This window comes from Drosophila subpulchrella, unplaced genomic scaffold (assembly GCF_014743375.2).
Source record: "Drosophila subpulchrella strain 33 F10 #4 breed RU33 unplaced genomic scaffold, RU_Dsub_v1.1 Primary Assembly Seq354, whole genome shotgun sequence".
In the NCBI taxonomy this organism is placed as follows: Eukaryota; Metazoa; Arthropoda; class Insecta; order Diptera; family Drosophilidae; genus Drosophila; species Drosophila subpulchrella.
In genome coordinates this window covers 5976348-5992518 of record NW_023665577.1, presented here as the reverse complement: position 1 = coordinate 5992518, position 16171 = coordinate 5976348, and the positions used below count along the sequence as shown (strand labels likewise).

Genomic DNA, 16171 nt, shown 5'->3' with positions numbered 1-16171 from the left:
AAGTTTCTCTATTGGGCTCGAAGAGTTAAATGTCTGAAATCAACGCCAACTCATTGGTGCTGGAACCTGGCCGGCTTTGTGTTTTGTTTTCCGCTCAACTTGGCTTTCTTCAGCGCGGCGTTGTCGGTTGTGTGTTTTGTTTTCGCTTCTTTAAATGAACGTTATTAAGCAGATGTTTATCGCTGAGTGATTTATTCATTAAAAAAACATTTATTAGCTAGAAACAAGCCGGTGTGTGTGCGTGTATCCACTCGACTCACACCCCAATCTGCCGCATTCACAACTCACATTCACATTCACATTCACCATTATCCATATGGCCTGGTTCGCCTCGCCGCCTCATTTGTGCCGCATTAAAATGCAAAAGCGTGTTTGTTCCTGGAAAAACTGCAAAAGCCCCCCGTTTTTATTTTTCTTTTTTTTATCAAATTGCGGGTGTGGACTCAAGAGCCAGCTGCTAGGCGTGCGGCTTTGTTTTATGAACTTGCATATTTTCACAATTTTCCACAGTTGTGTTCCCTGGTGTTTGTGCGTGCGTTTTAATCACTTAATTAGAGAGCCACTTAATTGACTCGGACTCTTGGCGAATTACGTATGCAAACAATCGATGTGCGAGTGTTGCAGGAAATGGGCATCGGGTGGTCGAGTTCGTGTCTTAAGTCTTTTGTTCAGCGGTGCCTGGCAAGGCAGTTGAAAGGTGGAGTTTTCCCAATAAGGAAACCATGCTTGGATTATAAAATAAATACTTAATTACCCCTATAAATAGCTGTGAATGTTGTATTTATTATATCTTCAGTATTTTTTTCAAAGTGAAATATACTTGAGCACTGGCAAAATTAAAATTATTTTCTTTAATCATATTAACAAAAATGATTTTATTAACTAAATTTTTGTAAGCTTATACCTTTTCCACTAACGTTAGAAATTTATATAAATATAAGTAATGTTTTTTAAAAATATTTTCACTTTTATTTATTTAAGAATTCAAAACCTATTCGTTGTTAAAATTTTGTCGCACTAATAAATCATTTACTTAAAACTTAAATACACTCTTACCAATCTCGATCATGAATCTTCCTTTTCTCCACACTTATCAAAATATAGGTGTGACTTTATTTCCTAGTTAGGTTTCAGCTGGTTATCGCTTAACTGATTTTGATTGCCTCCCATGTTCCCGTTTAACTCGTTCTTGTGGAGCACAATTAGCGATCGGAGCCATTCATTAGCCCCATTGCCTTTCCTCCACGAAACCTGTTGATGAGCCGAACCTGATGGCATTGCCCGATTTCCCCAGTTTTGATTGCATGTCCCCAGTTGCCATTTAGAGAGGGACACACCCATCGAATCGCTCGAGTGCAGTGGGAAATCGCTGCCACAATGCAGACATTTCAATTAGCATTTGGCTAAACATAAGGTAAACAATCTGGCCAATTCGCCGATGCTAACCGATTCAAGTCAATGAAGCCAATAAAGTGGCACAAACTGAGTCGCAGATGGTAGCATAAATACTTGTTAGTCGCCATAGTCGTCGTGGGTTAATCACTCGGTACTCGGCGCTCCTCATACAGAAAGCTGCCACTCTTTCCAACTGAAAGACTTGGCTTGGTGGCTTCTTCTGGCTTTTGGTGTCATAAGGAAGCGTCCAAATGATTCATAATTTATGCCTGCCTGTCGTTGCCATGGCCATTGCCATTCCCTATCCCATTCTCGTGCCCATTCCTATTCCCAATCCTATTCACTGCTTTCGTTACTTAATTTTTCCAACTTAACGCTCTGGCTTGTGCCCGTTGGCCTGGCTTCCTCCTCCCCTGAGTAAACGTAAGCGTAATGCATTTCGGGATTGCACAGGGAAAAATCTTATTTTAATTGAAACAAATTTTACAATAAGTTCTTAAGCCCTTAGTTCTTAAAAATCGCTTTAATCTTAAATTCTTAAATGAGAGAGATGAAGTTACCCCGTTTTGCGGGTCTACTTTCGACTTGGAAAACAAACAAATCAAGAGCATTTTCGTCTTGATTTCAAGAACAACTTTTCTCACATAATGGTTTTATGACTACTCTCCGTCAATTAGAGAAAGAATTTATTTTTAATTATTATTTTTATTTTTTATATATCCAGAATACTTTACATAAATATTTTTCTTTGCGGTTTTCATTGATATTGTACTCATGCATTAATATCCAGCTTTTTGGGACACTTTTCTGAGTGTAAAAAATGCGTGGACGTCGACGTTGTGGCTGTCGTTTGTCTGGTCCGATGATAGTTGAAAAAATTACTTACAAATTACATGCGTAGCTTATGCCCCCGTGCCGCCTTCAGCCTTCGGTTGTCTTAATGTGCAGGAAAATGCAGGAAAATTCGGGGCGGGGAAAAGGAACGGGCTGCCGGGTATTAGTGTTGTGGGTCTCGTGGCCGGATCGTAAATTGCATTTTCCAATTGAATTCTGAGCACTGACAGTCGGCCGAGGTCGACGAAATATCCTCAAAATAAAAATAGTTGTCCAAAGAAAACTTCAAACCCCCTTTTCCCAGAACTTGGATCTGTTTAATTTCCCATCGTTACGGCCATATTGCCGCCAAGTGACGGGCTCGTTAGCATATAAATATTGTTGTAATTACACCTGGTAAATAATGCAATTTTGCCATTTTAATAGACCATGCTTGTGCTAAATTAAAATTATTTTAATTGAGTTAAGCGAATGGAGGGCGGAGGGCTTAGTGGAATTTCGCATGGCTTTAAATGCAGCACGGAACATGGCCATAAAGTGTAGCTGCGTTTAGCTTAAACAAGTCGACAATTTAAAAAGCCAATTTGCGCATAATACGACGAACGTGAGCGAAAATTTAAAACAGAACTGCACACGCACAGAGGCGGGGAATAAAATAAAAATAAAAGAAGCCCATTGCAGGTAGCGTGTTGTGCAAATTTCTACGCAAATGACCATTAATGCAAATGCTGTTTGCTCATTAAAAAAACATTGCCCGCCCACCCAAATGACCTAAATTCGTTTGCCATTCGAACTGGTGGTTTGCCTGAATGTATTCGAGCATTGACCATAGCTTGAGTTGTTTTTGAGGAGTTTGGAATATTGAAACCAGTGCTGGATTTGTCTTAAAATTAAATAAACCTATGAATTTTCAAAAATATTAATATGTGTTTCTTTCAATATTTGCTTTGAAATACTTTGAAATACTTTAATTTGTTTCTAATAAGTTATATTTATAATATTTAAGATTTTTTTAATCGAATTAAATGAAAATTCTACCATATGTATTTTTAAACTTGTTTATTTAAATGACTTAAAGCAATATTTTAAAATGTATGTTCTTAAAACATTCAAAATTTACACCAAACTATCAACAGCTTATCGATAAAGTATCAGGCTTAAAACCGTTAAAATACTGTCACCCGTGGAAATTCAGCGTTATTCAACACTAGCAAAACTTTTAGTGCGCAACCATCTGGCGATCTGGCAACGCCATCCATATTCCAGGAAAACGATCGTGTGCTTCTTCTTCTTGCTGCCACCAAACTTTGAAAAACAACGCTTATAAAATTTGATTTTCCCTCCAAAATAAGTTAGATAGCGAAAGATGGGACGTCATCGTGCAAGAAAGCCGCTTTTTACAATCGGCGACTTTGTGTTCGCCAAGGTGCGTGGCTATCGAGCCTGGCCAGCCCGCATCCTGGGCCGCGTCGGTTCCACGGCGTACAACGTGTACTTCTATGGCACCTGCAACCACGCCAAGGTGCCGCGCAACCAGATCTTCGACTTCGAGAGGAACCAGCGTCGCCTGGGCGTGTTCCGATCCAAGGGCTACGCCTGCAATCCCAACTTTCGGGGCGCCATGCTCCACGCCCGCCAGGCATTCGCCAATCCGGAGATGGACTACGGCTACTACCAGCAGATGGCTGTAAACGAGGGTCAGTGTGTCAACGCCGAAGACCTGAAAATGGACTACGCGGTGGTCAATGTCTGCGACAACCAGCAGGAGCAGAAAGAACAGGATGCCAAAGAGGAGGAGTGGATGAATCTGTTGGTGGAGGACGACTCATCTGAGGAAATCTCTACAGATCCGCTGGAAGAATGTGGTTCACATGGGCTGGACTCAAAGAACAAACCGGAGAAGCAGATCTCAGTGGAGCTGAACTCAAAGGATCCACTGGAGGTGGAGGACGCCGAAGAGTACTACTTAATGGCTCAGTTTACTCCTTTAAAATCAAATAAGATGAATTCGATGGATAAGCACAAAGATCGTGATGCGGAGGTCACAACTCCAAAGGATCTTGGATTAATTTTGGAAGGGTTGGACTCAAAGGATCGGGCGTGGACGCAGTATGAAGAGGGAGACACCTCCAAAAATCAGTTGGTGGAGCCGGCATCCTTAAAACAGAACCCAATGCCTCAGCTGGATGGCTTGGCTTCGGATGAAATTGACTTTAAGGAGCAGGAGAAGGCTTCAAAAGAGTTACTCGACAAAGATGTGCAGGAATTAATGGAAATGTTGGAGGATTACGAAGAGCAGGCTCGTAAGGAAGAGGATCAGGACTCAGAGAAGCAGAAACTGGAGGGGATGTATTTCATGGATCAGCCATTAAACTTAACCTGCCGTCGTCGATGCTAAATAATTCATGGAGTTGCTTCTGCCAAACTATTGAAAGGTGATTTTTGTTAGGAATATGAAATATTATAAACGCAGCTCTATTATGTTTCCCTTTTTCGTCATTGCTTAGATTAGATAACTATTCTACTTAGAATTTATATTTGTTCATATTATGTCGAACTTTCTTGTATTAGTTACTCAACATATAGATTAGGACCAACAAAATCGTAATACCTTGTTAAGGAAAATTTTCTTTTGAAGTGTACTGAAACTTAAAGCCATAAACTAGGAGACCAAATGTTACGTAAAATCTAAAAACAAAACTTAACAATGATTAACAAATTTAAGACCTTTAGATTTCATAAGCGTTGACAAACTTATTAAGCTCATGAAAAATATACCTAAATTAATGGTATTTAATATAAATGCCCCATGGCTTACTTCTTCTCAATAAAATTTTTGTGATATGTTAGTCATTCAGCTTCATCTTTAAATAGTATGAAAATAACGAAAATATCTAAAATTCAAATAAAACTGTAACTAAAAATGTTTTTGAATACAACATTTTGCTTTTTCAAAATTAAACTTTTTCATAAACATAAACCTGAGTTATGACTTAAAGTCGTTGCAATTGAATGAGTAGAAACGATGTTATCGAAATTTAAGCACTCGCTTTTTAGGACACAGCAAGATTTGACTTAACCAAAATGGATTTCTGGAATTGGCGGGCCATTAAGGAGGCGTGGGCGTGCCTTTGGCCATAATGGCTGCTGCGTGATCCTCCACTGCTGACCTCTACACATCATCCAGGCCGGTCGCTAATCGAAGCTCGACTTGGGGCACGTTTCCGCATTAAATGCTGCACCATCAGCATGGGGAAATCAGCCATCGACCCAGCCACCCCCGGGATGAGTTTCCCCAGGGGCGTTCGCTGGATAGTTTAGCTAAATGCCGTCGTAAAAGAACGCCGGCCGTTAAACCAACAAGCCGGGCAGCAGAGTCAACAACCAAGATTCCCACCCTACTTTCGGCAGATTTAATTGGACAATGCGGCAACTGGAGGAGGAGGCCGGAGTACAAGTTGCGATGAGGATGCTTCGATTAACAAATTATCGCCACCGCAGCAAATTAATCGCAGCCGCCTGGCATCTGCAAAACCAAGTACGGGAATCTGTATCTGGGTTAACGAGAGGACGACCGATGACCGCAAATCAGATTCACTAAGCCGGCAATAAGACTTCCCGACCGCATCAATTTGTTTTAATGCCAGAAATGCTGTTGCACTGCTCCAACAGATTGCAGCAGCTGGCCGAGCGAAACGCCAGGAGCTGCATCCAAAGCTGTAGGTGCACTGAGAAAAAAATGGGAGTAGTAAGGATCTTCTTTATAACAGGTACATTATTATAGTTATCTCTAGAGCATAATACTTAATTACATATGTAGGTAGCATAGTTAGCTATACGTCTTGAATAAGCCTAAGGCGCGAATTCTTTAGAACCTTATGTATTTATCATTATTGGTATTTGTAGCAGTGAATTTCATTCGGGAGTTTGTTCGACTGTTGTTCAACCTTAAAGTATTTAATATATTTCCGAGTGTTCTGGAGATGCTGCTGCAAGATCCCTTGGTGGCTCCAGCATCCTTGGCCCGCTCGACAGCTGTCTACCAAGGGTTAATTCTTGTCCTGTGTTGCTCTGCGGTCTGGAGCCAGATTGTTAAGGAGTCCTCCGACCGATATGCATATGGATAAGTACTCCTCGGCCCGCCCATACCTCATGCCCGACGCTCCCAGTCCTGGGCCGTAAAATGTCAAATTAATGTTACAACATGTCCAACGATTTCTGATGGCATTTGACAATGCTGAGTGGAAATTCCTGCAGGTGACGCAATTTCCCTGTAATTTGTTTGGCCGCACGTACCGTCGCCCTGACATGGGGCATTGTCAGCTCGTTTGTGCCTGCCCAGCATAAACAAAAAACCCAACCAAACCGAGTCGAGTCAAGTCGATCTGATCCAAAACGCGCCAAGGGACCTGCAGCCCTATTGGAGTGTGGTTTAGTCGGTTATTGGATGGTCGATGGCTGGTAGTTGATAGTTGGTTATTGGTAGGTGTCAATGTGTGGGCATGTCGCACACGTGTGCTCGCTCCTGCCCTGGGGCCATAAATTCACTTAGTTTATTTGCAGCCGCTGCTTCTGTGTCCACTTGGCCAGACAATCCGACACCCGGCCATGTAGCCATATAGCCATATAGCCATCCTGCTACCCAGTCCGTTCCCAGTTCGGCGGAAATTTGCGAAGGAAATCAAATTAAAATTTCGCTAATTTATCAGCCGCTCAGAAATCGTGAGTCCACGGGCTGCCAGGGGGCGCTAATTGGCAAACAATTCGCACATCGGTGTTGGCGGCTTAGCTTTTGGCTTAAAGCTGACTTCATTCAAGGAAGTAAAATATTTCAAAAATTGGAAAATGAATAATGAGTTTTTTTAAAAGTTGTATTTGTTTGTGTTTTGTGAAACTCAATTCACTTTCACCCATTGTAAATTATTTCAAAAAATATCTCAACTTTTTTTTTAAATAATAAGGATACTATACTCTCAAAGAAATGTTTTCGTAAATTTGATACAACAAAAAACCGTATTCGTATTCTAATATAAAATGCAAGGGTTAATAAAATGATTCACTTATATATAACATTTATATATATTTTTATATAAGTTCTAGAGATTTTTTTTAAATTCTCTTCCTAAATGTTAAAACCTCTTAGACCTAGTTTGAGGACAATTTTTCTTAAAGTGATATTACCAAAGTCTCAGAAATAGATTTGTACCTTTAGAAAACCAGTCAGCACTATTGTTTTTCGAATAAAATAAAGGAAAGGCAATACACATAAGGGAAATGTAATGGTGGAGAGCCGAAGGAAATAGCGCGGGGCGGTGCAACATTTTTGCATTTTATCGAAACGACTTCATCAGCCAGCCAGTTTGGCGTGGTCCGCAGTTCGAGGTCCGAAACAAAGGCATTCTAATTAAAATTCCCAAGTGTCAGAATTTTATTTATTCCTTTGCCAAACCAAGTGCATCAATCAAACTTTTGCACAACCAGCAATTAATTTTTTTCGGCAGCGTTATAAGAGAAGAGAAGGGTGTGAAGAGGGGAGGGGATTTTGATACTGGCAGCTCCGTTAAAATCAAATTGCCTCATCGTTAACACCCGAAAGTCGATGGGATTCTGGAATGAAATTGGGACGAGATGGGGGATTGGTTTCGTTGGTTAATCGATGACTGATTGATCCAATGAGAGTTACACTGGGCAACCAAACAGGGGCTTGGGATTTCAGTTCAATGGAGTTCTCCCATCCATTTCTATGAATACCATCATTGAAACCATAGCCTTTTGTTTGACTAGTGTTCACTCTCTATTAAAACGATTATGATAGGCCAATCAACCCCTGTTTTCTGATCTTTTTGAGGACCCTTGTCGGGCATTCAGTGAGCACATGTTATTATTTGTTTTTGATGAAGTGGTTGATTACAATCGACCCTCCCCAGTCATTTTCAGCCACCCCAATGAGTGTCCTAGAACTGCGGTTACAATTTGACTTGCTGTCAGTTAGAAAATGATGCTCAGATTTGATTTAATTCCTTTTTGTTCTATGAAAAGATAAAATATAAGATATATACAAATTAAAAATTAATTCTCAAAGAATTTTTGTTGACATATTAAAAATATATTATCAAAGATAGCAATATATTTACTATTATAGAATCGTACTGCTTATAGGGTAACATTTAAGGATCATTAAAAATAAATAAGTAACTTTTTATTATCTTAAAAATATATAATTTAGATATCTTTAATACCTTTTAAATACCCGAAAATACCCTAACATATGCATGTAAAAGTCCCCCGTGGATCAAATAATTCCGATTGTGGTAAAGTCATAAAATTCAGATTTTTATGGCTTTTTGCTTGTGGGTCAGCTGGTGAAAATCGAGTATCGAGGCGGGCTTTCTGCCTCCCACACCGCGCATAATTTGGCCATGTCAAACATTTGGTAATACGCGACAAATGGGCTCCAAGTTGGAATGTTAGAAGACATCATCATCATCATCGCCGCATTCAGTATGCAAAGCATCGTCGCATTTTAATCGCCTCAGTGGGTGGCATTCTCGTTGGGGAGACATCGAACCAGCGCACTAATCGAGACTTACGTCGCTTTTTAATTGATTTGTGCCAAAAGTTTTATAGGTTTTTAAAGCTGTCCCAAACAAATGGCAGCGATTGCTGGCCGGGCCCAAACGCAATCGGAGATCGAAAACGACCCCCTGCCTGGGGTGCGGGCCTAATTATGGAACGCCAGAAATGGCAAATTAGCATAAAATTTAGCAACATTAAAAATTATAGTTTATTATGCTCGAATGTGTGTGCTCCTTTTTATTGTTGCTCTGTGACTAAATTGATTAATGAGCCAATTTAATAGTTGTGTCTGCCTATGGACATATTTTTATGACACTTGAAAAATTATGACGGGCATTTCGTCCGTTTCTTAATTTAAACAATTTGCTTTTACCGTTGGGCTCAATTTGCTTGTATTTTATTTTTATTTTTGGGCTGGCAGTGAAAGTGCTTGATGGAGGAGCAATGAATTGGGGGGAATCATTAAATTTGGCCATAAAAATAAATTCGGGGCTGGGCGGATTAAGCGAGTTATGGCCTGGTGTTAAGGTGTTGGCGGCACATTTCTTTCACGGACTCTTGAGTGGGGCGATTTTTTGGCGTTTTTAATGGGTCCATTAAATGCAAAATTTGATTTATCTGGCCTGGGCCATTCAGATGCTAATGATGGCGATAGAATGACGTAGTATTATTCGCAAAGTTAAGGTGGTTATTCCCAATTTTTATAGATTTATTTTGGAATTTCAGATCGTTAAGATATTTCCGCATTTTTAATTTGCCTTAAAACTGTTCAATAAAATAATTTTTATAAACCATAACATTGCTTTTTTATTTTCTAGTTCAAATCACATGATAGCCATGTATTTTCGATCGCCTGTTGTTTCCTTTGTTCTCCGTCACTTTTCAGTTGGCTCACAACAGCTAGTCCTATAATATTCACAATCTGAATTTCACAACCAGAAACATTGAAATTTTTTTTTGAAATTTGTAAATTTTTATCATGTCTTTTTATGATTTTGTTCCGTCAAATCAAATGATGCAGAGTCTGGAAGACCAGGAAAGCGAGTATTTCCAGTTCTACTCTCGACTGGAGATCCATATGGAAATGTTGAGGGACTCGGTACGCACCCAGGCCTATCACGATGCCATCCTCCAGAACCGTGAGCTCTTCCAGGGCAAGACCGTCCTGGATGTGGGCTGTGGCACGGGTATACTCTCCCTCTTCGCTGCCGAAGCAGGAGCCAAAAAGGTTATAGCCATCGAATGTACGGATATAGCGGATGTAGCCAAGGAGATTATGAGGGATAACCAGAAGGATGACGTGGTGAAGGTGGTCAAAGGAAAGGTGGAGCATGTGGAACTGCCCGAGGGCATTCAGAAGGTGGATATCATAGTGTCCGAGTGGATGGGGTGAGATCTATAAAACTCTAAGCGCCGTTTTCTCGAGTAACCGTTAAAGTTAAGGCTATTTACCACTCAAATCTCTCGACGTCTGTAACTTATCTGAATGCGAACTATAACGTATGTCACTTTATCGATTTGACAAATACTTGACAGGGAGTTTGAGTTCCTGTTAGACCGAAAACCAAGCCATTGACGATCTAGAAAACCAAATTCCGTTAACCGGGAATTGTTAGCCGGCACTCGAGAAACTGGACTGTTTCTTTAATTAATCTCATTGTTTTAAAATATTCTTAGGAACTCTCTCTATATGGAGGCCATGCTGAACTCCGTACTATTTGCCCGGGACAAATGGCTTTCCCGTGGCGGCCTAATCCTGCCCAACGTGGGAAACCTCTGGATAGTCGGAGCCCAAGATCCGAATAGATTGGCCACTCTCAACTTCTGGCAAAATGTCGAGGGCATCGATATGAGTTGCGTGAGGAAGCAGTTCTCCCGAGAGCCCCTGGTGGATTGTGTGGCCATTCAGCAGTTGCTCACCGATGAGTGTTTTATACACTCCACCAACCTGGGTTATGATCGTAATCAACCCGTGGTCTTTCGCTCGAATTTCATGCTAAATGTGCAGCGTGCTGGAGTTATCAACATGTTGGTTCTGTACTTCGATGTGGGCTTTCCGGTGGGAAAAGCGGGAAATTCCGTGATCCTGTCCACCTCGCCTCGTGCTCCGTGGACCCACTGGGAGCAGACCCTTTTCCACCTGGACGAACCACTCTTTGTGAAGCCCAACGATCGGGTGCGTGGCGTTCTTGCCATGATGCCCAGCAGGCTGGATGGGCGCTCCATGAACTATGACCTCAACATTAGCTTCCGTGGCGATAGAACGCGGGTGGAGAGCTACAAGAGCTTCAGCTCAACGGGACTCGCGGGTGATAGACTTGGATTATAAAAAAGAACTTGACCGAATTGATAACTGTCATAAAATGGGTCGTTAATCGAGGGCCTTCAAGTGCCGGAGGGTTTTTTTTTTGGTTTTCCGTGGGCAATCAATCCGCGGCCGGACTTAGAAAGTGGACAGCCGAAATGTTAACGACTTTCCTAACAAATTAATTTCAAAGCCAGAGGGATGGTGAAAATGTGTCTCTCCGCCTCTAATTAATTGATGACCCGTCGTATAAATTTGTGAAAGCCAACGCCGTGAGCCCACAATGAACGCCTTTTATGCGTTTATAACTCTATTTACTATTTTAGCCATTTGCATTGTCTCGTTTTTGAGGTCTCCGTTTTCCGATCTCCCATCTCACGAGAGGTTGCCCAAAATCTCTTGTCAGCTCGTTTTGTGTTTGTTCATAGAGTGGCATTGTTAATGGCAGTTCTTAAAAGGCCATAAAGTTCCTTTATGCGCCCATGAAATTAATATGCACACCATTATTGGACATGATTATAAAATATTGGGTATCTAGCGCGCGCACAAAAGCGCCACAAATGAGCCAGCGATCTTTGATTTTCGGTCAACACTTGTTCGCATCCCCCGCCGGTGATCAGGTGAGCATCCCGCTGGGCGCATTAACAAAGTCCCAGACAAAAACAGCACCCAGGTGGATCCGATCTGAGCCGATCCTCGGCAGCGTAGGCCCAGCAAACGTTTCAATTTGTATCCCCCATGCCCACTCTGAAAGACCCATTCCCCAAACCATTTTTACTCCTCGTTTATGTTGTTCGGGTATCAAATTGCTGGCATTTGTCAACGGAGCGGGACACTGCGCACCAAGTCACCTATAAATTAGAGACTCGTTAGACAGCTTAACCCCGTTCCTCCAGATATTGTAGGGAGTGTATCCTGTCGCTGCTCCCGCTGATAAGAAGGTCCGAACCCACAATTGGCTCATAACTAATTGTTGTCGCCCGCCCGGCGATAACGCCTGGGAACCCTGAGAAATGCCGGGCGATAATCTATTCGGAATTTATGTGGCCTGATTGGAGCAAGAAATGTGATACCAGGATTACTTGTTGTCCTATTTGACAGTGGTTATGGATTGTGGTGGGGGTCTCAGAAGTAGGTGCTACAAATAAAGTCTACAGCAACTCTTTAAAAGTAATATGCTCTTTGTAGTACTTTAGTGATGATATATCCTGTTAATATTTCATATTTTCTAATATGTATGTGTCATATGTATGGGTATAATTAAATTTCTCTAATTTAATAGTATGCCTATGATCCGCACTTTTCAATATCTGACTTTTGTACTATAATTTGTACATAGTAATCAATCAAAGTTTATCAGTGTGACATTTAAAACATCTTATTTGTAACGGAAAATACATACTATATCCTACATATATTCCCTAGATGGATCTGGAAAAGGATATTCTGAAGGACATGGCGGATGGAATGCTAAATGATGTAGTATCTTCGAGGGCATACGAATGGTTGTTTAAGCGATATGATAGCCTTTTCAAGGATAAGGTAAAAAATTCGAATTATGTATTCAAATCCATTAATTTCTTAAGACTGATTGCAGATAGTTATGGACGTGGGATGTCGCAGTGGACTACTTAGCCTAATGAGCGTGGAGGTGGGTGCTGTTAAGGTCATAGCTGTGGGCAATAAGGAAAGTGCTGAATTTGTCAAAAAAGTTATTTCCGAAAGCGAGAAGGAGGATATCTTCGAGTTCGTCGAGGGCGATATTAATAAGATCATTTTGCCTTGTGGTCTGAAGAAAGTGGATGTAATCGTGTCAGAGTGGATAGGGTAGGTGGTTAAACACTTTAATCTATTTCTTTTTTTTATTTAAACTAACAGAATTCGAAAAGCATATGTAATCAATATTGAACATATCTGTTATGTATGTACTTAGGACTATTTTTTTTACAGACACTCAGTGTTCGTGGATTCCCTTTTCAAGGAGGTGATCTATGCAAGAGAAAAATGGCTTGTAAAAGGTGGTCACATTATTCCCAATGTGGCTCAGCTTTTTATCTGTGGAGTAGCACAGCATCAGCGAGAGACCATCGAGGTGAACATCCTTCCTCAGACGGATTATCCCGGTCGGAGTTATATGGTCATGGAACCCGTATGTCTGATAGAGGATTATGTGACCATGGAGCAGCAGGTCACTGAGAAGTTCCTCTTGAAGACCATCGATCTCTGCACTGCCCATATAAGTGATGAAAACTTTAGACTCCCCTTCAAGCTGAGGGGTCTAACGGACAGTTCTCTGGGAGCTGTGGTTCTTTACTCGGACATAGGATTCTCCCAACCCATGGGCAAGTATAGGCGTTTGTTCTCCACGAATCCCAAGAAACCTCGCACCTATCTGAAGCAAACTATTCTCTTCGTGGACGATCCCGTTGAGGTGGCCAAGCGTGAGCTTGTGGAGGGTTTCCTTGGGATGTACTACAATCCCGATGAGCATCGCGAAGTGGAGTACTCCCTCTCGTTCGCTGGTTTTACGGTGGAACATTCAGGATCTGAAGAATCGGAGGAACCTGAAGAAGTTTCGGAATCCGATTTCGAGCCAGACGTTGTGGATTTGAGGGAAATAAAAGAGTTCTCCTGTTGATGTATTCATGGCAATCTCTGGACCCTCTGCAGCTGCAAGGGGAGCTGGCTGGGGATCGTTGGCCGATCAAAATTTATGGCCGTGCTGCATCAATTAGGGCGGCTGCTACCCAAAGACAATGGACAAGGGATCTCTTGTTGGGGATCGGGATCCGATCCCAGTCTGCCTCCGATTCTGACTGACTTATTTTTTGCTTAAAGCCTTCTTTTTGCCTCGGATCTCGGATCTGACCTGATCGGTGTTTAGCTTTGACGTTGCTACAACGATTTAAAATGATGTCGCGCATAATTCACCGATCGACCACAATCGTCTTGCCAGACTGTGCGTCGTGATTTGGCTCTGGGGCTTGTGTTTGCTCAACGGCCTCGTTTACAGTGAGAGGACCCCTTTTGTTCTGATCTCATAACCGATCTCTGATCCCTGATCGCACTTGGTTAGCCCAGCGAAAGGAATCCGTCCGCGAATCTCGATTCTCCCCTGCCATTCACATGCTTAAGTGACATTTCGTCTGCTGGTCGTGCACTGGGGGGAAAAGGGACACCTAAAATAAGGATCTACATTTTAGGACTTACTTTCCTAAGAAACAAATTTTAAAATTAGAGTTTTATAAAATATGACTTCGTTTTTCTTGTTAAAATACCAGTCTTTAAAACATCGATTTTTAGAGGATATAGTGAATTATCATACAATTCAAACAAAAAGCATTCTACCATAAATAGAGAACTAAATTTGGTTTGCCCACATTCTAAAAAGAGATCTTGAAATTTTCAAGATAGACTTGATAATCGTTTAAATAGTGAGATTTTAACATATTTTTACTTTTCAAAAACTTTTACTTTTTTTTTAAATTATTTTTATTAGGAAACACTTAATATTTATGCAATAATCAGTTTATACTTTAAATTGAAAATTTAATTTGAACTTTGTTTTTTTGTTTTTATACCCAATTGTTCTCAGTGTAAGTCAAAGTTTAGGCCGGACTTTGGCTAAAGAAACCCCGAGGCTTGAGCTTGAGGGTCCGTGATGGATTAGCATCGTTTTGCCGTGAGGATAATGTGTCGTCTGCAATGATTTTGGTTGACAAGCGCGCTTTTTTTTCGGTTCATCGTCTTTTCTGCCTGCGACCGTTTCTCGGAAATAATTATGCTACTTTTGTGCAAGAATAACAGCATTTTTGTACAAATTGCATAAAAATTTAAATTGCCTCGAGCGTTGAGCGGATTTTCGGTTTTTCTGCTGTTTGCTGCGAAATTGCTTAATAATGAAATGCCAATGGATTAAGCGCAATTTGTGCGGCATGTCCACTGATTGTCCCCGGGATTTTTATCTTTATCGCGTTTTTGCTCTCCTCGATCCGGCCGAAACAATTGGCCAGTCTCTGCGAGATCCCCAGACCCATGATCATCATCATCATCATCAGCAGCCTCAACACGTTCGATTTGCTGGGCCTTATTTTACACCTAACGAGAACGGAGACCAAAAAAAAACAACCCAAACCCTATAACTGCCTCTCTTTTTCATGGGGCCTTGCAGCGTTTTCATTAAATTCGCTTAATAGCGCAATATAATTTAAACAAGTAGTAACATAAAATAAAACTCACAGCCACGCACTGAAAGGCATAAAGATGAAGCAAATTACTCCGGACCGGAGCGGAGAGAAGCAGAACAGTGCAGAATTCGAACTCCTTGCCAAGATACTCCCGAAGTCCAAGATATTCGGGGAGGGGTCTTCTTCTCGAGAGGGTCTCAGTTGGCCAGTTATGGCGCATGGGCGAGACCTCTCCGTCGGCCAGCAATGGCAATAAGTTCGCTTAACGAGGGTTTAATTTATGATTTGTTATGTTTCCGGTTCATGTTCTTGTTGCCTGCAAAATTATTGGCCATAAAGCCAAGGTGTGGATTATAGTGGCTGGCAGTGGTAGCCGGGTAAAAGTCATTGGCAATCGAGCCTGGGCGATTTGGGGAAAAAAAACCGGAGGGAGATGGAGGTTTTCGGTGGGGAAAGAGTATGCTGGCATTTTGACGAGGTCACCAAGAGGAGGCGAAGCTTAATGGGTCACCATTATCCCATGATTCTGGAAAAGTTGAATATCACATTTCCATTTCTCAGAAGTCGGTAATTGTTAAGTGTTATTTAAGGAAATTGGGACTTTAATATACCATTTATGGGAATGTTACAGAAAGAGCTTTTTAAACACAGTTATGTGGTTCTTATCATAATTGTTTTTGTAATTTTTTTAAGTGTACTAAATAAAATATGTTGAATATATAAATTAATACAATTAAAAAAAATATATTGGAAACACAACTATTACTACTAAAATTTTAATTTATACTTAAATCAATATATTTTAAAGTTTTCATTCAGTGGTTTTTAAAAAAACTTACATAAAGGAGCCTCTAATTCATCTGTTAACCAAACG

At 41.1% G+C, this 16171-nt stretch overlaps 4 protein-coding genes across 4 annotated transcripts; 3 read left to right on the top strand and 1 right to left on the bottom strand.

The window, feature by feature from the left end:
* The first annotated feature begins 3485 nt into the window (after positions 1–3485).
* LOC119560109 (hepatoma-derived growth factor) lies at positions 3486–5078 on the top strand. The gene has a single exon (XM_037873457.1). It carries the CDS (start codon positions 3596–3598, stop codon positions 4625–4627), a length of 1032 nt encoding a protein of 343 aa, XP_037729385.1. The 5' UTR covers positions 3486–3595; the 3' UTR covers positions 4628–5078.
* Positions 5079–6186: 1108 nt separating this feature from the next.
* On the bottom strand, positions 6187–6539 carry LOC119560265. Its single transcript, XM_037873632.1, has 2 exons — positions 6379–6539; positions 6187–6307 (listed from the first exon to the last, which is right to left on the bottom strand). The coding sequence occupies exons 1-2, from the start codon at positions 6537–6539 to the stop codon at positions 6187–6189; spliced, it is 282 nt and encodes a 93-aa protein (XP_037729560.1).
* Positions 6540–9684: 3145 nt separating this feature from the next.
* LOC119560473 (protein arginine N-methyltransferase 1) lies at positions 9685–11166 on the top strand. Its single transcript, XM_037873933.1, has 2 exons — positions 9685–10194; positions 10483–11166. Exons 1-2 carry the CDS (start codon positions 9785–9787, stop codon positions 11132–11134), a joined length of 1062 nt encoding a protein of 353 aa, XP_037729861.1. The 5' UTR covers positions 9685–9784; the 3' UTR covers positions 11135–11166.
* A 1340-nt stretch (positions 11167–12506) lies between these two features.
* LOC119560264 (probable protein arginine N-methyltransferase 1.2) lies at positions 12507–13748 on the top strand. Its single transcript, XM_037873631.1, has 3 exons — positions 12507–12652; positions 12708–12937; positions 13061–13748. The coding sequence occupies exons 1-3, from the start codon at positions 12536–12538 to the stop codon at positions 13746–13748; spliced, it is 1035 nt and encodes a 344-aa protein (XP_037729559.1). The 5' UTR covers positions 12507–12535.
* Positions 13749–16171: the final 2423 nt, after the last annotated feature.